Source organism: Jaculus jaculus, chromosome 14 (genome assembly GCF_020740685.1).
Source record: "Jaculus jaculus isolate mJacJac1 chromosome 14, mJacJac1.mat.Y.cur, whole genome shotgun sequence".
Classification (NCBI taxonomy): domain Eukaryota; kingdom Metazoa; phylum Chordata; class Mammalia; order Rodentia; family Dipodidae; genus Jaculus; species Jaculus jaculus.
Genome location: NC_059115.1, coordinates 12,431,173 through 12,452,151, shown reverse-complemented (window position 1 = coordinate 12,452,151; position 20,979 = coordinate 12,431,173). Strand labels below are relative to the sequence as shown.

General features: G+C 44.6%; 1 protein-coding gene across 1 annotated transcript in view; it reads right to left on the bottom strand.

The window, feature by feature from the left end:
* The window catches only part of Peg3 (paternally expressed 3), a 34,097-nt gene extending 15,529 nt beyond the window's left edge, over positions 1 to 18,568 (bottom strand). Inside the window, exons 1-4 of the mRNA XM_045133682.1 lie at positions 18,414 to 18,568; positions 14,005 to 14,092; positions 1,052 to 1,196; positions 427 to 516 (exon numbers count right to left, since the gene is read on the bottom strand). Coding sequence (XP_044989617.1) covers positions 427 to 516; positions 1,052 to 1,067 — 106 coding nt within the window. The 5' untranslated portion in view covers positions 1,068 to 1,196; positions 14,005 to 14,092; positions 18,414 to 18,568. The remainder of the gene's footprint in view (positions 1 to 426; positions 517 to 1,051; positions 1,197 to 14,004; positions 14,093 to 18,413) is intronic.
* Between the last annotated feature and the right edge of the window lie 2,411 nt (positions 18,569 to 20,979).

Here is a 20,979-nt window from a genome sequence, read left to right as displayed (position 1 = left end):
CTGTCTCTTGCTCTCTCTAAAAAAAATAATTAAAAAGTAATGCATTTCATTCTATCCGTAGTGTCTATTTTGATTTAAAAATATGTCGATTAGGGCTGTAGAGATGGCTTAGGGGTTAAGGCAATTGTCTGTAAAGCCTAAGGGCCCAGGCTCAATTTTCCAGATGCACAAGGTGGCACATGCATCTGGAGTTTGCAGTGGCCAGAGGCTCTGGTGTGCCCATTATTCTCTGTATCTCCCTTTCTCTCTCTCTCAAATAAAATAAATTTAAAAATTGAAAAAAAATAAGTCGATTAATTTACTCAGGTCTCTGAGTGACACGTCATCTTTTAGAAGCTTTGATGCAGATATGCCTTCCCACAATGTGACACTTGGAATCTCCCTCAGCAAAGTAGAGAGGGCAACTGGTGGCGGTTCATTACTCACTGCTGAAAGAATGGACAGATCGAGGTGGTGGGGTTTCGCGTCCAGTTCGGCTCACTTCATCATCGCTGGTCATGTCGCTGTTGGTATCGTCTGAGAAGACACCAGACACAGACTCAGTGCTTTATCATACCTAACCTATACTCACAATGCCACCCCGTGAGGATCTGCAATTATTTTATCATTTTTCATCTCAAACACCCTTGGTAGCTTCTAATGACTTGTGCCACTGAGAAGACTGGGTGAGAAATGTAGCTCCAACCCCCTCTGCTCTGTCCCAAGAACAAAAGCAACCAACACACCACTTCCTGGCACACCATACACTCAGGACATCGTCAGAGAAGGTTCTCTACTAAGAGAGCTCCTCCCACAGGATGGTTGTTCTGTGACTCTGCTGGTTCAAGCTATAGTGCTAAGGTGGGGGTGGGGGGCCAGTTTGCTTGCAAGGCATCATTTGGCCACAGTGAAGACACATTTGATGGTCAGATCAAGTAGAAGGCCATGGTTGTGCCCAAGATGGTTCCTAGCCCTTGCCCCACAATGTCACCAGCCCAGAACAGCCATCACTGGTACCAAAACATAGAACTCGGGCCAAGGCTCACCAACATCTCCCTTTGGAATTCCTCACCTTCCTGCTGATACATCCTGTGATTCTTCAGTAGAGAGGCAAGTTCCTCAAAGTTGTCTGGCTTTTGTTGATCGCACCTGAGGCTTGAGCTTCTCAGGAATGGTGGGCAGTCGATGAGCCCCTCCTCCTCAGTGTGAGGCTCTGTCTGCAACCAATTAGGGCACAAGTTTTGGATTCTGTTCAGACCTTCTGAGATCCTACAAAGTCCACAGTGAGTTAAGTTCTGAAAAACTCTGATGAAAGAATCCAGAGTGAGTTGGACCTTTTCCTACCACATCATAGTCTAGCTCACACAGATTTGGGGTTCAGAAATTCTCAGGTCTTTCGAGGTAGATTTCTCTAATTAAAATTCTCACTGGAGAAACCAAACATGAAGCAACAGAAAAGATGTGGTAGCTTGTGATAGTAATTACACACAGACCTATAGATAATAAAGAGGTACACATATGTCTGAGAACTTGAGGACCAGGCATCAGTAGGGCTTAACTGCCCGATACAGAGAAAGCACATGGAAAATTCTCAAGGCCATAGTCATTAGTAAAACTAGATGTCAGGGTGGTTTTTTTTTTGGTCAGAGTGTTAAAGATACTGGGGGGGTGGGGGGAAGAGGCAACCTTGCCAATTCTTCCCTTAACACAATTATTGAAACACAGTGTGCAACATGTAAAAATAAATGGATGACCACACAAAAATGTTAAGAATGCTCAACTGTGAATACTGTGATTGAAAATGATTCTATTTTCTCTGTACTGAGTAATTTCTGTAGACTTGTGCTATGTACAACATTGCCATTGACTCTGCATGTTTCAGGTAAATGTACTGTGGCGCTGGGACATCTCAAGTGCTCCTGGCTACCAACTAGACGATGAAAAACACTGCTACTGGCCTGGTGAAGTTCACTTATAAGAAAGGCTAAGGATTCCTTGCTTGCAGTATGCACCCCCCCAAGGGGTGTCAGCCCCAAAATGCAGCCCTTGGGGCTCATAGTAATATACTTTCCCTGACACTCCAATCACTAGGCATTCCCAAACACTTATCAAGATTATTCTTAAATATGTATTTGGGCTTATTTGCTCATGTCCCAACAGTAAATTCAAGTAAAAGGAGTAAGGATTAGAGCTTTTTTTTTTTTTTTTTAAATCTTGCATCACTTTGTACCTGACAAAAGTCAGATACTGATACTCATGGCAATATTGAAAATAATGTATGAAAATCCACTTTAAGTGCAATTTTTTTGAGGTAGGGTCTCTCTTTAGTCTAGGCTGACCTGGAACTCATTATGTAGTCTCAGGGTGGCCTCAAACTCATGGCGATCCTCCTACTTCTGCCTCACGAGTGCTGGGATTAAAGGGGTGTGCCATCACACCTGGCTTTTAAATGCAATTTTAATATATTCCAGCAACATTATGGCATAGTTTCTGGGGAGAAGGGACATTCTGGTTAACCTCTATGTTACTGTTTCCAAAAGCATATTGTGGAGTAGCTGTTCTGAACCTGTCCCTTCTCTCAGTGCTTAGAGACATGTAAGATAAACACTGGAGGGTGCATGTGACCCTCTCGTCCAGCAGTACCTAGACAACTGAGGAGAGCTGAAGCACATACAGGCAAATCTACCTGACGCCTATGCAGTGAGCACAAGCTAAAGTGACCATCAAGCCTAGGATGCTGTGTTGTCCTTTGACCAAGGCCTGCTGTGTCAGGGATGCAGTTTGTTTCCAAGGAAGGAGCTACTCCTCTTGGTTCTTTATCAAGTTCATCTATTTCCTTTGCTTTATTTTCTTTTCTCACTATCTGTCCCTTGGCCTTTGTTTCAAAACATTTTCCAATAGGGCATAAATGTTGATTTCCAATCTTTTCTCATGTAATCAAGGAGTGCTATTCATGTCTCTTTACTTAAATCATTTTGCTACCATTTAAGTTTTAACATGTAGTCCTTCAATGTGTGACCAGCCAAACCTGCTGTGTGAAAGTATAACAATATGGAAAGGAAGTCTAGGTTTGGAAGAGTGCATTAACTACTTGATCATTTTGTACATCTGGCTTTATTTCCAAAATACAGCAAAATCATACACAGAAAGAAAATATCTTTATTTGGTTGTTTTTTTAAAAAAAAAAAAGCAGGGTCAGCCGGGCATGGTGGCGCATGTCTGTAACCCCAGTACTCGGGAGGCAGAGGTAGGAGGATTGCCATGAGTTCGAGACTACCCTGAGACTCCATAGTGAATTCCAGGTCAGCCTGGACTAGAGTAAGACACTACCTCAAGAAAACAAAAACAAAAACAAAAACAAACAAACAACAAAAATAAAAGCAGGGTCTCACTTTAGCCCATGATGACCTAAAACTTACTCTATAGACAAGTCTGGCTTTGAACTCACAGTGATCCTATTTCAGCCTCGCTCCCAAGTACTGTGATTAAAGATAAGAGTTACCATGTATGATTTTAGTCTTTTAAAGGCTTCTACCCTTGTTTAAAAAAGAAAACAAGTAAGCTTAGAATTTCTTAACAGAAAAAGGCCTTGTTCCCCATTCTCCCCCCCAAAAAATGTATAACTGTAATGTTCCAAAAATGTTTTAAAAACTCTAAAGGAAAGCTGGTAATGTTTCAATCACTCAAAATCTCTAACTAGACTTTATCCCTTGGAAATAAGTATAGTCACCTCAGCAAACCCACGCTTGTTTGTTTGTTTTGGGGGGAGCTCTTGCTTTCTGAAACATAATTTTCTCTCCCATGCTCCCTTTGACTACATTACCATCCTATGGAGAACACTCCTTGATTCTGAATTCCGGAGTGGCGACTCCACCACTCCTTCCCTACTCTCACTTGGGGCATTGGGGGGGGGGGGGTGCTGAGACACATCAGAGAAGGTGACATTGATATCCCTCTGCTGAGCAGGAAAACCCAAAGTAAAGAAAGGGAACAGGCCAGAGATGAGGCTCCAGAGAACTTGTGTGGCATTTTAAACTTAAGAACGTAATTAAGGTCATCCACTATGGCTAAGAGCAGAGTTCTCTGCTCAAGAGGGGAAGAGGAAAGGACAGAGGGCCCAATACTGCTTGGAGGCATCCAGACTCAGAGAAACACTCTGGTGCCCTAGATGACCATGGCCTCACTCTTGGGTGGGGCTGTGCCCTCAGGTATGCAATCACCTGCCTGGGTTTAGGGTCCTTTCTGGAATGTCAGACCAAGCAGCTATCCACAGGAACTGAGCCAAAAATGCAGGCACCTGCAGACATGTTAAAGAAAGAAACAAATGGACTAAGAAACAAGGAAGAAATGTAAAAGGAATGTTAGAGAGTTAAATCCCCAAGTGGCTGGGGACTGGGACAGTATTGGGGTAATGCCTTATGTTTCTTCAGGAAATGGCTATTCCCAGGCCATATAACCAAGCCAAGGACAAGGAAAAGAAAGTTTCCAAAATATCTTTATGAAACTAGAGTCATTTGATATCCCAAGACAAAAACAGCACTTAGCATGGACCAGACTCCCTATGAAAGCAGAAATGAAAGTCTTGACGCTACAATTACTGAACATTAGTCTATGGAGTGTTAGTCAATTACAAGACAAGAAAAACTAACCTGAGGCCCAAAGAGAAAAGGGGGTAAAAGCTACTGTTAGAAAACATGTTAAACATATGTCTGCTCCTACATTACATGAATTCTTTTCCTAGTAGGCATCTATTTGGGGCATAAAGCCCTATGTGAAAACCTTTCAATAAGAAGTATAGACTTCAAAAGTTTGATAGGAACTTAAAGAAAATTATGAAATTAAGACAATTATGCCCTAGAAAGAGGAAATTATAACCATAAGGGAAGCAATCAAAAAGCTGAAATGAATTAAGGAACAAATTCCAGGAAAAACTATCTAGAAAAAAAAAAGTGATTTCCACACTACAACAGGCGTTCCAGAGTACAGAGAGAGGACTTCCTACTCGTTAATGCCGCAACTGCTTGAATTCCCATGCGTCTCTTGTCACAATAGGGATGCCAGCTTCTGTGCTAAAAAATTACTTATTGCTTTCCTTAAGAAATTCAAAACGAAAAGTAAACAAATTAAGATTTTCAGCTAATGTGCTTGAGATTTTCTGACCAGAATCAACTCTGGTCACTAAGAGCAAGAAAAAAGCACAAGAAGTTTTAGAAAGAAAACCTTAACATACAATAGCTATTTCTTCCCATGATGGCAGAGAAAACTAATTTATGAGTTGACAAAATAAAGGGAGGGAAGGGCTTGAGAACAAACTAGTCAAAGTTGGGTGATATACATGTTTTTGTGTTTGTGAAGAAATAAACACACTCATATGCGGCTTGTGAAATGTAAATTTCATCAAAGTTAGAAGTGCAAATATTCTGTCCTATAAATTCTATTTCTATGAATTCATCCTAGTGATAGGCACTTTGATATGTGCAAGGATTATTGAAATGTTGATAAGACAAAAATATGATCTATTTGTACAATGAATCATGAAGTCTTGTCAAATAACAAGGCAACTCTAAAAAATGGGTATGAGATGATCTCTAAGACACATAAGTGTCAAGACATTACAATGTTTATTATAACAGTCTAAGAAACTATGAAAAACAGATGATTTTACATAGACAATTTCTATGATTTGGGAAACTACTGATGATGATTCATTGGGATTGCTTCTGGGATTGCAACTAGGGGCCAGGAAAGAGAGAAAAACTTACTTTTTCATTGTATATTCTCCTTTTGTTTTATTTTTTAATTTTTTTTTTTTACCATGAGCATGTATTACCTAGTCAAAAAAATAAATTCAAAGTTAAAACAAGAAACAAAAGTAATCGTCAAGGCCTTTTATGGTCACGCTGCCCCACCCCTGAGGGGGTGCAGGCAGCATTAACTCTTCACAAGGTTGCTGATCCAGAGCTCTGCTTCCCTCCCCTGCCCATCCCACCAGCAGCTCTGAGTTCATGGTCTACCCTAATTTACTCATTTGTAGATGACATGACAGGCAATTTGCAAAAGCTCTTGAACCCAATGAACATTATGGACACTGGAGCTGCACGTTGAATGTGCCCCCACTCCTCCAGTAGACCCATAAATTAGGAAAGCATAAATATAGTGCCGTCTCCTAAGTTTGTGATTCCATTTCTAACCCACAGATCTATCTTCTCTGGTGCCAAGAGGTATACACCTTCAAAGTGATCACAGAACAGAAGATGGGGACAAGTAGGAGGCAACCAGCATAATTCCAAAGGCAGAGACCACTGAAAGACCACCAAGTGAGAGACATGAAAATAAAGATGGGTCCATATGGTCTGCGTCATTGAAACCAAACAAAAGAAAAACCAGACATGGAGGGGAGAAAATATTTTGCAACAGGGATTATAATTAACATTCGAAGTGTCAAAAGCTCTTAGCATTAAGGAAAAGGTAAACAGCCCACATGAAAACCAATGCAGATTTCATAAAATTGGCTATAAAAGCTAATATCTAACATCAGAAAGACATAAAATATAAGAATGAGCACCTTTTTGACTTATCAAAGGGACAAATGTTTAAAAGGTAAAAATGGGTGCTGGTGAGGATATGGAGGAGCTGCCTATCACAGGTGTGGACAAGTTCTGGTGTCATTTTGGCCTTCTTTAAAACAACAACAACAAAAAAAAAAAAACAAAAACAAAAAAACAGACATTAAAAGAGTCTATTCCTTTTGAACCAGCAAGTGTCAGCTTAAAGCAAGGATAAGGCCAAAAGAAATGTATCAGTAAGAAAAAAAAAATTAAAGTCACCCTGCATACTAGTTAACTCTTTTTATGTGTACACCCAGTTTGTTTTAGGTAGAACCTTGAGCATGGAATTGACTGCTAACCATGGGGGCTGGGAAAGGACAAGTGTTGCTGACAGGGAAATGTGTTCTTTTAAGGCATTACTGGTATTTAACTGCAGTCCTAACAATGATCCTGGGACACATTTTATATCAGAGCAATCTGGGACCAAAATTAGGAATAGAAAGTATTGGCCAATAACCTCCTACAAGGCTAATGGACCCCTGGTGGGGCAATGAAATCAGTTACCCTCCTGGTCAAGTGGACCAGCCCTTACCCCTGACTCACCCTGTCCTCCACTCCTAGCCCAAACACAACCAGCAGTAGGGCCAGATGCCAAGTTAAGCGTCTTCCAGGGCCCCATACTCACCTCGCCCTCGCTGGGGAAGACCAGATCCCAGGTGACCTCCTCCTGTGACAGCCAGTCTGTCCAATCAAAAGCATAACTGCTCTACCCACATGGCCCCCACATCCCCAGGCCAGCTTCTCCATGGCAACAGCCACGCCCACCACTGAAGAAAACAGAAGATATATATTTGCAGATGGCCAAGGGGAGGAAAACTAAAGGTTTATCTCATATCATCAACTTAAATAATGAGGAGGAAATGTGTACCAGAATAGCCCAGGAGGGCTACTAATATGAAGGTACTCAAATGATCAGGGATGTACTTGAAGGCATACGAGCCCTAGAATTTTCTGGAATACCTGTAGTCACTTTCCTCCTACCTTGGGTCCCCAGGGGAAGAACACTATTGCCTTTTCACCACTGTACTTTTTGTTGTTTATTTTTTTTTTAATTTTATTTCTTTACTTGTATGTGTGCCTGTATGCATGTGCCCAAGTGAGTGGGGGAGTGTGGGCAGGCGCATTCCACAGCGCATGTGTGGAAGTCAGAGGACAGATTTCAGGTCTGCTCTTGCCTATCTACCTCATCTATGGCAGGGTTTTTTGTCCTGGATACTCGCTCTGCTCTTCTTTGCTCACCATGAGTTTCCTTCCAGGAAATTCTCCTGTCTTCATCTGCCATCTTGCTGTTAGCATCATCTTATTGGGGTTATAGAAGGTGGTCATTGCTTCTGACTTTTCACATGAGGTCTGGGGACTGAACTCAGGTACTCCAGCTTGACTGGTAAGTACTTTATCCACTAAACCATCTTCCCAGTCCTGTTGTTTATTTGAAGCAGGGTCTCACTATAGCTCAGGCTGATCTCAAACTCATGATGGTATTCCTACATGCCTCCCAAATGCTGGGATTACAGACATGTAATTTATAGTGTGTAGGCATGGGATACCATGTCTGTCTTTCAGTATTGGACGTTTACAGTATGTGTTTAATAATGTTTATTGCCCTTAAATGTGGAAAAAAAAACTTAATAAATACAATGTAGAGAAGTCTGAAGAAAAAAAGCTCATGTCCATGAAAGACCATCTGAAGAATCTAAGGATGGCATCATATTAAGGTAAATTGTTACACATAATGGATTTAAAAAGGAAGGGAGCTCATAAGCACCATTACATGTTGAATATCAGCCTTTTCTTATAGAACCTTAACAAACACTAAGATGAGAAGAGCAGCTCCAGTGAAGACTGATCACAGCAAATGCGAATATGTACATCACTAAGAACTAAAGGCACTCCTCCAGAGGGGTGAAGAAGAGTTTCCCTCGGCCACACCACTGCCATTCAACATTGTCTTGGAGGCCCTAGATAATGCAACTAAGGAAAAAGAAAGGTGTATATAGAAAGTATTATTTTGAACTGAAAAACTTTATTATTAAATATAGAAAGGGAAAGAAATGTCATTAAAAGCGAAGTTAAGTCTGTTTCATAAAGTAACTACAAAGTCCAAACAAACTTCTGAAAACTTACAGAAAAACACACAATTTAATTCCTACATAAGAGAAGACATATGTAACACCCCCCTACACACACCCCTGTAATCCTGTTTCTTCTAGAAGAATAAATATACAGTAATAGCAAAACAACTCTGAATAAGAAGGTTTTTGAGGGTCAGGGACTGTTTGTCTAGAAACTTACAGGAAAACAAAGAGTTCTTTCCAACACAAGGAACATAGCAGAGGTCTGGAGACTGACTTGTCTGAATGAATATACACACATCAGGATTTAATTGATAATAAATGAGTTTTATATATGTGGGTATGTTTATGTGCGTGTTTGTGTATGTGCAGGTTCATGTGTGTGCGCATATGCATGCATGTGAAGGTCAGAGAATGGCCTCAGCTGCCACCCTCAGGAACACTGCCCGTCTTTTTTGAGGATGCATCTCTCATTGACTTGGAGCCCGTAAATTAAGTCAGACCAGCTGGCTAGTGAGCCCAGGGATCTATCTTCCTGTCAGCACTTCCCCAGCACTGAGATGGCAGGCATGTGCCGGCATGTCTCGCATTTTTACATGAGTTCTGAGGATTGAATTCAGGTCCTTGTGTTTGTGTGGCATTTTTCCAACTGAGCTACCTTTCCAGCCCCAAGGAAGTATTTTTAAAATCAAGAAAAGAGTTTTGGTATTTATGCACAAGCTAGGAACTTCTTAGGACTAAATGGTAATGGTGACTTCAACAAGTGACAAGAGTGGATAACTACATTTTTTAGTAGTGCTTGACCTGTTACTCAAGCATGCATTTCCAAGGTTAAACCAGTGCTGTGTCAAATCTCCCCCCAAAGAAATTATGTTTTAATTATATATCTCTAGAAGGTTAAAGTCACTAAGGCCGATGGCAAATATTTATTCTAAATAAAAATAAGTCACTGCACTAAAAAACAAAAGGATCATTCTCCCAGTTTTATTACCTAATAAGCAATGAGAACAAAGTCCTTTAATATAATGTCACCTAATTATTCAGTCATATTTGTAAGAATTTCACAGCTTTATTTCTTGATTACAAACATGTATTACAGTATTATATTCAAGTAATGCAAAATACTAGGTGGAGAAACGGCAAGCCACACCCAGTGGTCAAATTTCTCATTATTACTAAACCTTTTAAACCAATACATGTGTTGTTATTGCAAACATATCAATTTATGTGTGCATAAAAATGATGAGAATATCTACACAACGGAATATAATGCAGTTTTCAGGAAGTAAAGCTATAGATGGCAAGCTTGAGTTTGAAATGTTGATAAATAGCCTAATCTCACTTGATATAAAAACAAACTATAACTAGTCATTTCAATGTGTAGAAGGATGTACAAAATAAACTGCAAGAACACTTCCATATAAACTTGTGTAAAGACTATTCATAAACTAAGGAAAGCAGAAAAAAGAATGTGTATTCAAAGAAAGCTTTTTCTACTTCTGTTATTTTAAATTCATAATCAGGAAAAAATATTTGATAAAAACTTTGTAAGTAAATCTAATTGTTATTTTCTTTTTCCTTTCTACAAAATTTATTCTAGCTCTTATACTCCCCCCTGCCGTCTCTTCTGCTGGGGTCCCTAGGAGAAGGTCTGTCTCCTTGTACTCTTTTGTCTCCTTTATCTCCCAACACACTCCCACAGCATGCTGCTGCTGCTGTCTGGACATTTTTCCTCAGTGAGTATGCTCCTGGGTGGTGGGTGCTTACTACCAGGCACCAACTTTCTTCTCCTGTGCCCCAAACTCTTACTTCATCATCCTCACAGATTGAGATTGAATTCTAGTCTCAAGCAAAAACCCATCCCTTTCCTGGCTTGAAGGCGGGCTCTCACACAACCCTCACTTCCACATTTCCTCTGCTCTCTCTCTATAGCAGGAATTTTAGCATGAGCTGAGGTAGCCTGACACTGGGCCATCAATCCCAAGGGTAGGAAAGAGAGGAGCCATGTAATGAGGGCCGGGAACAAGCCTGCTCTTTCCACACTGGGCATAGAAGAATGTTGAAGAATGTCTGGCTATTTCCTATGTCTGAAGGGTCTTTTCTGAAATACAGAAGCATGAAGCAGCCTTTTGTATATAAAGTAAGTGTCATCTCTGAGCTAGAACATCTGGAGCCATAGGTCAATAGCGCTGCCTGTTGGATAACAGCATTGCATTATGGTCTGTGTGGCAATGGCGATGTTATTATTTGGATATTGTAGACCACTTAGGTTCTAGCTCAAAATCTTAGCATAGAATAAAAGCATGGGTCTTCAAATTAACATAAGATATACTAAGGATAAAATTCATCAGGCATCCTTCACTCCCCAATGGGGGAGGTCTTTGTTCTCAATCAGAGAAACCACGGGTCAGTGTTCAACTAAACACTTGACATACATGAAGAACTGGAAATGTGTCCAGGAAAGAAATCCTATGGCCCCAGTCTTTGACCTCAGTCTCCCACATCTCATGAGAGGTGGAAGAAAACCTTATCTCCTTCTATCCCATTTCTACTTACTTACTTCATTCCCTCATCCTGGTGCACCTAGCTTCAGTCCCCTGACTCAGTCTACCTACCTCATTAAAAGGGGGCTGCAATTGAGAACTTTAAAGTCAGGAACGGAGGAGGTTACTCTCTTCATCTCTCAGGGACACAGCATGGTGTGCAGTCTCTCCTCTCTTCATGTTTGCTCCATTCTCCTGCCTCTTTCTGCAGACCGACATTCTCTACTTCAGCGTGCACAAGGAGTCAAGTGCTGTCCCAGCCCCAGGGCTACCTCACCTCCCGGCTTAATGTGCCCCCAACACTGATAAGACTTCTCAGGCTCTTCCCCCTTCATCCAAATTCTGACTCTGAAACATGCATGTCACAGCCTGACTTCTATGGTAGTGGTTCTCAATAGGCTGGAGTCACCTGCAGTATGTATGAAGAAAAATAAATGAAGCTGTCTCAGTGTGGGACAATTTAAAAACTCCCAGGAAAGAAGCATTCTAACAGGCCCTCTATAAACTGTATCTTGAGAATGACTTCTGTAGTCTGTAGTCTGTCACCTTTGGTCCATCAATAAGAAAGAAATACAAGGAGCAATAGGGTTTTGAGGGGGGAAGGAGGGGAACTCTCTCCTCTTTTCTTATGACTCTACATATGAAACATGAGGAAGAAATAAGTGACCTCTATCCCTATCATACATATTCACAGTCTCCACCCTCTGGTCTGGTGGCTCCTTTCCGATAATCTCTACAACATCCTGGGCTTACCTCTATCCGATACAAGCTTAGCACTTACCACACGCCAGCACAATCTCCTTATTGTTGTCCATTCTTGAGGGATTTCCCCAAAAGTTCAGAAAGAAAGGAAATAATGTCTAAGAGTTAAGTAGCACTAAAACAGTTCAAGGCTACTTCAAAGTCACAAAATGTCTTCCACACTGGTATTGTTTATTTAACCATATTTTAATAAATGGCTGGTCGTATTATTTAAGGGGATGGGAGGGGGTGTAGAAAGGTAAGCCACAAAGCACGATTCATCTAACCTTCTACAGGCAGCAGAACCACTCTAATCAAACCTAACTTGAAGGGAAATTGGGGAGGGGGACAACAGATAATAACTTCCTGGTTTCCTGATCACCCTGTGACATCACTGTGATCAGTTGGTTACACCAGGCCACCTTCCAAGCTTGGTGCCATTAAATCTCTTTCTTGTCCTCTTGGTTCTGATTGCATACTCACCCATCAACCTTATCAAGGTTTCATTTCCCATGTAGGTTTGCCACCAGGGAAAGAATTTTCTGATCACACCCACTTTTGAGTGTTTGGGTACCAGCTACAGTCATCTCCCCTCCCCTTCCCATGAATTAGGAAACTAGATTTGAGGGAACAGGAGCATTTTGTTTCAATCATGTCAGTATCATTTGAGTTAAATTTTCTGAACCTCATTAAATGTGATGTACAACTATGAGTCCTTGGGGGAAGGGAGATCTTAAAAAAACAAACAAACAACTCTTCACAGGTTTGCACACCATGCAGAGCACCTGACACATTCACTCAGGCCAGGAGTAAGACGCCAACCTGTCTCCAGGGGTCCTCTCTCCAGGCCGCACTCCCCCACCAACATAGCCAGCTAATTTGCTAAGCACATTTCCTTACTTTCCATGTAATGGGAGTTATCTTGGTCAGGAGGGATTACACCACTCATTTCTGGAATGCCAAAGTCTGGCATAATTCTGTCCCGAGTAGGCTGAGTACCACCACTTGCTGATGGATTGAACAAATGGACAACCTTTGGGCATTTCTTTTACTTCTGCTCATCATGTGATTCATCATGTCTGGTCTGAATCAGTCAGCAAACTATGAACAAAGGGAGTAAGTCTGTGAGGTCTTCCTCTTCGGCACCTCTCAAATATAACCCCCTTCACTTCCTCTGGTGCTGCCATTCCAGGCCAAGCCACCACCTCTCACCCAGACCCCAGGTGGTCTCCTTGTGCCCTTGTATTTAAAGCTGCTTTTTGCACGTTGAAAACTGATCATCTTTTCAAAGGCACATGTGAGTATCATGTTACTCTCATGGTTAAAGCACCTTAGTGACTTCCTGTTGCACTTGAGGTTATGTCCAAAAACTTACCATTGTTTTTCAGGCCTTGAACAATGAAGCCCCCAAACTTACCTTTTTTCACCTCAGTCAGGGGTCAATCGACTCTTCTCTTTTTCTGGGGATTCTGGATTTTCAGCTCCTTTCTCTGCATCTCTCGGGAACATATCTATCCCCACTACTGTCCCCATGAAACACCATTTACAGTCCTTTAAGGTTGCCAGCTATCTCAGGGAGGCCTGACTTGGCCAATTCCAGGTTAATTTATCTGTCCCTAGCAAATGTTCACTTTCAAAGGCATACATCACACAATTATATCTTACACATCCCCTTATGTAATTGCAGAAAACTATTCTTTTCCTATTTGAGACCATGTGACCCATGGTACAAAGTAAACATTTGATCAATGCTGAGAATTACATGATAAGAATCTCTCACTCTTCTTATAGCACCCAACACAGACAAAAAGGCAGTCTGAAGGAGTTATCTGGGTGCTAGGGGAGAAGATAGGACACTGGAAAGAATGGAGTAAGCTAAGGAAGAGAATTTTGAGTGAATTCATGATCCACCAAAGAGTCCATGTGTCCTCAGGGGGCACAAATGGTGCTCTTATGACTGTTGCACTGAGCATATGTCCATTAGTAAAGTGTCAAGGTGAGGAAGGACAGTGTTTACTACAAAAGATGGGGGTGGCACTCTGAGATGTGAGAATGACTTACCTGGATCCAGCTACCAAGCACTTGGATCTAGTAGCTCTCCCCTTGGCCAGTCGTTCTCCAAGAAGGGCAGAAAACCAAAAGAGTCGAGCTGTGGAAGGAAAAGAAAAAAATGAAGTACCAAATTTGTTTTGCATTTACTGGGTTCCTTGGGTGCGAAATAACTCCACAGTAGCCCCATCTTTCCTTCCTGTAACACTAGAGGTCAAAGGAGATTAGAAAGAGCACCTTCCTCATCCAGGTTGAGGAGCCATGGGCAGTGCTCCCTAAACTGCAGCTTATTTCAAGAGCACTGAGGTAATGCCTAAGGTACCTTAGAAACTTCTCTAAGGTTCTGGAATAAGGAATCTAGGACTCAGTTGGCTATGTGGCACTCGCCATACCTTTGAAGACAAGCCAATTTGCTACAGATGAAAATTAGAGAAGTCATTGAGGACCTACTGTAATTTAGTGCTGACTATATGCCACGTACAGGCTGTGACCTTATTTTTATGCCTCTATTAATTTTCACAATCTTCTAGATAAGCTATTACAATCAAGTACATGTTATTTTAAAAACAACAAAAAAATCTGACATGTACCCCAGGATTATAATAATATGTGCCCATTAGAACTATGGATTAAAATTTGAGTTTTGCCACTTAATAGCCCATGAAGCAGGACCAGAAATTTAAATTTTCTAGCAATTTTAATAATATGAAGGCATGTGACTATTTAGATACTGTTATCATAACCTACTTGTGATTAATATGTTAATACTTTAACATGATACCAGTGGTCCTAATTCACCTTGGAGCATGCATTTAGTCAACAAGTGACCCCCTGGGGTTAGTAATTTCAGGATCACAGCTCTGATTAGGGTTCAGGTGTTGGGCAAGTGTTTTGGTAAGGTTAAATGGTGTTATTAAAAATTAGTTGAAGCCAGGCCTGGTGGCACGTGCCTTTAATCCCAGGAGGCAGAGGTAGGAGGATGGCTGAGAGTTCGAGGCCACCCTGACACTAGATAGTTAATTCCAGGTCAGTCTGGACCAGAGTGAGAACCTACTTCAAAAAACAACAAAAAATTAGTTGTCATTTTTTTTTGAGGCTCCATAAATGTCAATGGTTATACAGTCATGGCTATGGTCATCATCAAGTGCATAACTAAGAATTAACTAAGAGGGAATTACCATGGGATATTTTTTTTTTTTTTTTTTTTATTATTTATTTATTTGAGAGCGACAGACACAGAGAGAAAGACAGATAGAGGGAGAGAGAGAGAATGGGCGCGCCAGGGCTTCCAGCCTCTGCAAACGAACTCCAGACGCATGCGCCCCCTTGTGCATCTGGCTAACGTGGGACCTGGGGAACTGAGCCTCGAACCGGGGTCCTTAGGCTTCACAGGCAAGTGCTTAACCACTAAGCCATCTCTCCAGCCCGGATATTTTTTTATAATCATGGAAAATGTTAATAAAAATTTAAAAATTAAAAAAAATAAAAAATAAAACAAAAAAAAAAAAGAATTAACTAAGAAACAAGAATCCTGTGTATCATTATCCCAGCCTCCAAAACAAATTCTAGCAATGTCCTCTTAGTCCTGGGTGTGGACAAACACTCCTCCCGTCAACCCCACCCCACTGACAGCCATTTCGTTGCATCCCCTGTACGTGGGTTATACCCCCACCCTACCCAAACAGGTGCCCAGTGATCCCTCCTCCCAATTTCCCATGCCCCACCCATGTGTGGACCCTCTAAAGCTCCGAATTCTCCACTTCACTGTCTGTGGAATTTCGAGGAAAATCCACTCTGCTCCCAGAGCGTCCAAATTACTGAGACATTTAACTCCTATCTACAGCCCAGCCGCCTGTTTTCTGCACCTCAGTCAACCCTGACTTCTGGACACCTCATGAATCCCAGAGGTGCAATTGAGCCTTTCTTTTCCCGGGGGGCTCTTAACCCCTGTTTGCTTCACCCCACTCCCCAGCTATGACCGTGTGAATACAAGATGGTGGCACTGTAGCCCTAAGCCAAGATGGCAGGGGAAGTCCTTGTCGCTGGAGCTGTTGTGTGCGTGATGTGTCCCACTCCTCAGCCCACGAAGGTGGCAGACTGCCAAAATGACACACGGCCCTGTAGCCTTGGTCCCCCATGCCCGCCCAGTGCGTCCTGGGCACGAGGACCCTGGCAACCACCCACCTGCCAGCACACAAGTGCTTGCTCAGGTGAGAGGGGAGGGGACCCAGTGGTCTCTGCCACTTAGAACAAGGCAGCCCCCCTCGCCCCCCGCTCAGTCCTGTCCACTGCCACCGGTTCAGCTGTCATTCACTGAAGGTGAGACTTTCATAGAGGACATCAGGCCAAAAAAAATTAATAAATAACTGCGGAAAAAATAAATAAGTAAATAAAACAAATAAAGATGGCATCATGGAGAGCAGAGCTCCATAGGCCCCGTGACTCGGGAAGAGAACCTATCCCTCGGTGCCCCTCCCTCAGGGATCCCAGCTGTCAATCAAGATCACACCACAGCAGCGAGCGTCGTGCGCCACCCCGTGGCCAGGAGAGAAGGCGCAGGGCCGGGCGGGGCTCTGCAGTTCTCGCCGACAGCCCCTCCCTCGGGCCCGCCTCCTGCAGCAAGCCCAGCTGTTAATCAAACGGCACCTGCTCAGGGAATGTCTCACGTCACACGACTCCCTCCAACTTGCACGGGGCGGGCGGGGCTCTGCGGGCCCCCCCCCTCACTCAGGATGTAGGCTGTGGGCGCCCCTCCCCCGGTCCCGCCCCTTGCGGTCAGCCGGGCTGTCAGTCAAGATGGCATCAGCTCCGCGGACATCACCGCCTCTTGATGACGTCAGAGCCGGGGGGGAGGGGGGTTTGGCTTTCCAGTCACTCACTCAGCCCCTCCCACTGGCCCACCTCCTGCAGCCAGTCCGGCTGTCATTCAAGATGACACCTGTATAGTCAACATTTAAGAAGCCCGCCCTCCCTCACGGCCGGAGATGCTGCCAGGGTGGGCGGGGCTCCACAGCGCTGTCACTCATAAGAGCCCGCCCCCTGGGGCCGCCCCCTGCATGAGTGCCGCTGTCACTCAACACGGCGCTTTCACGGTCAATGCCAGCCGCGCAAGGGGGCCAGTAAACCACCAATGGACTGGGTCCGGCTGTCCCATTTGTCACTCAACATCCTATCTACGGGACACCTGCCAAGCACCCTGCATAGACGTTGCCAGCTACAAGCCAGGGTCAAAAATGCCCGTCCTGTCCGACAGTAACAGCATGAGGCTCTGCAGCCCAGACCTTGACACTGAGAAACAGAAAAAAAAAAAAAAAAGACCTCGGCCTGCAATTCCGTCCTCACGACCGAAGGACTCATCGTTCAGCATATATGCCACTTAGGATCTGCATCCCCGCGGCAATGCGTGCCAGAGGCCCCGGGCCGGCGGACGCGACAGCAAACCCGGATTCAACCTCTGCGACCAGTTCGCAGTGGAGGCACAAAACAGACAACACAGTTTCTAGTAACTCCTCCCAAAAGCCCCAGACCCTTCCGGGCCAAAGCCCGCTCCTGCGCGGCAAAACCCACCGCATCAAAGATGGCGATGAGCGCCCGGGACGGGGAAACCTGAGAAGCCCCCCGCCCCGCCCCCAATGCAGTCGCTCAGCCGTGGCCCCACCCAGCCCGCGGCCAGCCAATCAGGGCAGCGCCTGCCCGACAGCCCTGCCCCCCCATCAAAAATGGCAGCAGCTGGGCGGAGCTCTGACGTGACCCGCCCCGCCCCGCCCGCGCGGGCCTCGGCCTCGCCCACCGCCACTGCGGCAAAACAAGACCCGCCCCCTAGGAAGACCGTGAGAGCTAGCACTCCCGGGAGGCAGCCAACCAGATGCCCTGGGGATCGGACTGACCCCAAAACTCCCAGACCCCCCTGAGGGGGGGAAACAAAAGGGCACCACAGGGACAGTGCCTTGCCCTGGTGGACAGCACCAGCCATGTCACTGGGACGGCAGCCCTGCACCCGTCCAGCATCTCCCCGACGCACAGCCCCGCAGGCGGGGGGACACTGGGATGCTGGCTCGCCATGCCAGCTCGTGTTGGCCTGTCTCCAGCACCCGGAGGCTCTGAGACCTCAAGACATGAGGATCTTCCCCCCGTTCCCAGGCCCGGAGACTCCGGCCATACACGGTGACACCCTCCTCCTCCCGCGGCAACGCGGCCGCTCTACCCACGATGTCCCCTGAAAGGCGCGGGTAGCAGCCTTGTCACCCACCCTGCTGGCAGAGTATGCCAGCTTCTGCCACCACCCCGTCGTGTGGCTGATGGAGGGGGGGGTTCCTGCCGTGCCCAGCTGCGCAGCACAGCGCACCCCTGGACACTGTCTGACCTGCAGACGAGTGGCCAGGATGGCACGCGCGCGCAATGCTGGGCGCCTGGCCACTCACCTCCCAGCACGCGGCAAGCCGCACACCCCCGGCTGGGACAAGCCACTCAGTGCACCCACACGGCACCGGGCGCCCGGCGGCGCCACCAGCCCAGGGTGGACATCTCCAGCTTCTCCTTCCTCTCCTCCGCTCTCTGATCCTCCCGCGACTCCCCAAGCGTCTGCACCGAGGGTCTGCGGGATGCCTCCTTGTCAGGATCCTCTGCAGAGGCGGGGCTTCTGCTCTGACCAATCGATGGCCGCGCCACCCCCCCTCTTTGGACCCTCTCCACGCCTCGCCACCATGCCAATCAGGCTGCGGTTGCCATGGCAATGGCTTGGCGCGAAGGCACAGAGTTGACGTCAACAGTGCTAGCGCGCTAAGAGCCCCCCAAGCAGGGTCTTGGAAAAGACGGGTGGGGTTCGTGTGTACTAAGGGGTACCCCCCCAAAATAGAGATGAAACAGAAATTGTCCTTAACAATGCCCAAATGCAAAAAAAAAATTGCGCAGAAAAATAGGACAAGTAACTATTTGCCGGAAAAAAGGAAAAAAAAAAAAAAAAGAAAAAGAAAAAGAAAAACTCAACACCACGAAAAATCCAGCAGGCAAAACCATATACGTTGAGGTCTACCCACAAACGGTATATTTGTAAGAAAAAAGTCTTTTCTTCCAGGGATACACAAGCACTCGGCTAATTTTCTTAGTAAATGAAGAGCTCCGGGAAGCCAACAAGAGAAAGACCAAACCAAAGCAAAAACAAAACAAATAAACAAACAAAAAGGTACAAAGAAGAGAGAGCTGGCATTTACAGGATAATACAAATGGTTGTCAGACCTTTGGAGGAAGAATCGTGACCCAACTCTGCATAATGAAAAATGCAAACCCGAAACACCAGGTACATGCGATTTATGGGAGTGGGGAAGGCTCGCTTTCTTTCGGGCTGTTACCCACCAGCCTTTCTTTCCATGCATACCCTCTACCGCTTGAATCCACATAGTAAAATAATAAGAACTGGAGAGCATTAACTAACCGACCCCCGCTCTGACAGAAAGAAATGGTGCACCCAGGAAATCTGTATTGTGCTAAGAACCAGTGTTTTAACAGACTGAGTGAACTAAATACGGGGCTGAAACTTATAGAAACGAACTGGTTAAGTGTTTTCTCCGTTCCCGGTTGTGAAGGAGACTTGCAAATGTAGGTGAAACTTCTCCGGGAAAGATGCATAAGTCGCTATGAACTGGTTACCTCTAGGAAAAGGAATGGGGGATAGGGGGAGCACGAGAGAAGAATTTCCTCCCTTCTGTCTATGCGGAGAACGTCCTTAGCAGAAATGGGCATTTCTTCCCTGACAATGATATCTGTGTGATTTAAAGTTCATTAATGTATCCACTGAACGAACTAGTCTACTCTCAAAGAACTAAAGCAAAGGAAATAATCAGAGAAATAATCTTGTGCAAAAGATTACACACAGGGCTATTCCCAGAGCATAACTTTCTATGACTAAAAAATAAATAAATAAATAAAATGTACCCTGCAGAAGAGAATTGGATTGAATCCTGGTAAATCCACAAACTATAATTTCGTGTGGCCAATGTAAATTGAAATCATACAACATTTTGGTTAGACACATAAAATGCAGTGTTTTAATCTTCAAGGGAAATATGTCTAAGACACAGTTCATTTAAAAAAACAATGACCTAAAATCACACAAAATATAATATGGCCAATTAAATTTTATATTTATATTTAAGCAGTTATCGGTGGTTTGCTACACAGAGGAGTTGGGGGCTTAGGGATGGGATATGTGTTTTATATTCCCCAGACCATAGACAGGGTTTTCATACCCAGCCATGTCATATGAACATGAATCCTTGGTGAAAACACAGCGCTTTCTGTGCAAGACAGGCTCCCTAGAAGCAAAGAAGGTGAATGTAGCACTACCCCTAGGCCGAAGAATTTTGAATCCAGCTCCTCATTAGGTTCAAGAAACTGTTAAACAATGACATGCCCAGGACCGCTCAGAGGTTTGTCTTGGGGCTCCCTAGGAAACCCTAATGTCCTGTTAAAGTTTTAGAGGTGCGTTTAACATATTCTAATGACTCACCCCTCTCTTCCTCAGACCCCCCCCCCCCATACCAGTTGCTCTCTAGACTCTAGATTACTGGTATCCCTGCAAATTCTGTATGCAGCTCTTGGCTACAGACCCCTTTCTTTAATGTTCCTCGCTCTCGACACCCAGTGATGCACTGGCCAGCCTGCCCTTACCCTGCGCAGAGCCTCACTGCGCTCTGTGTCTGGCTAACATGAGTTCCGTGAAATTTTCCTTCTGCATCCCCTGAAACGGTCTGGCAGCTTTTCATCATCAATGGCTAGGAAACGTTCTGACTCTCACAGTGGCGCCCAACATCTGAATTACAACAAGAGTAACGAGAGTCCGTGCTATTTTCTCTTTTCCTGTGCAGCGCTGCACGATGCGGGGCTGCACCCTGCATCGACGGCCTCCTCTCCATCATTGTGGGCCTCTCCTTTGCTCAACCGCCACGTGCGGGACACTCTAGTCTCAGAAAGGGGTCACTCGTCTTCTCT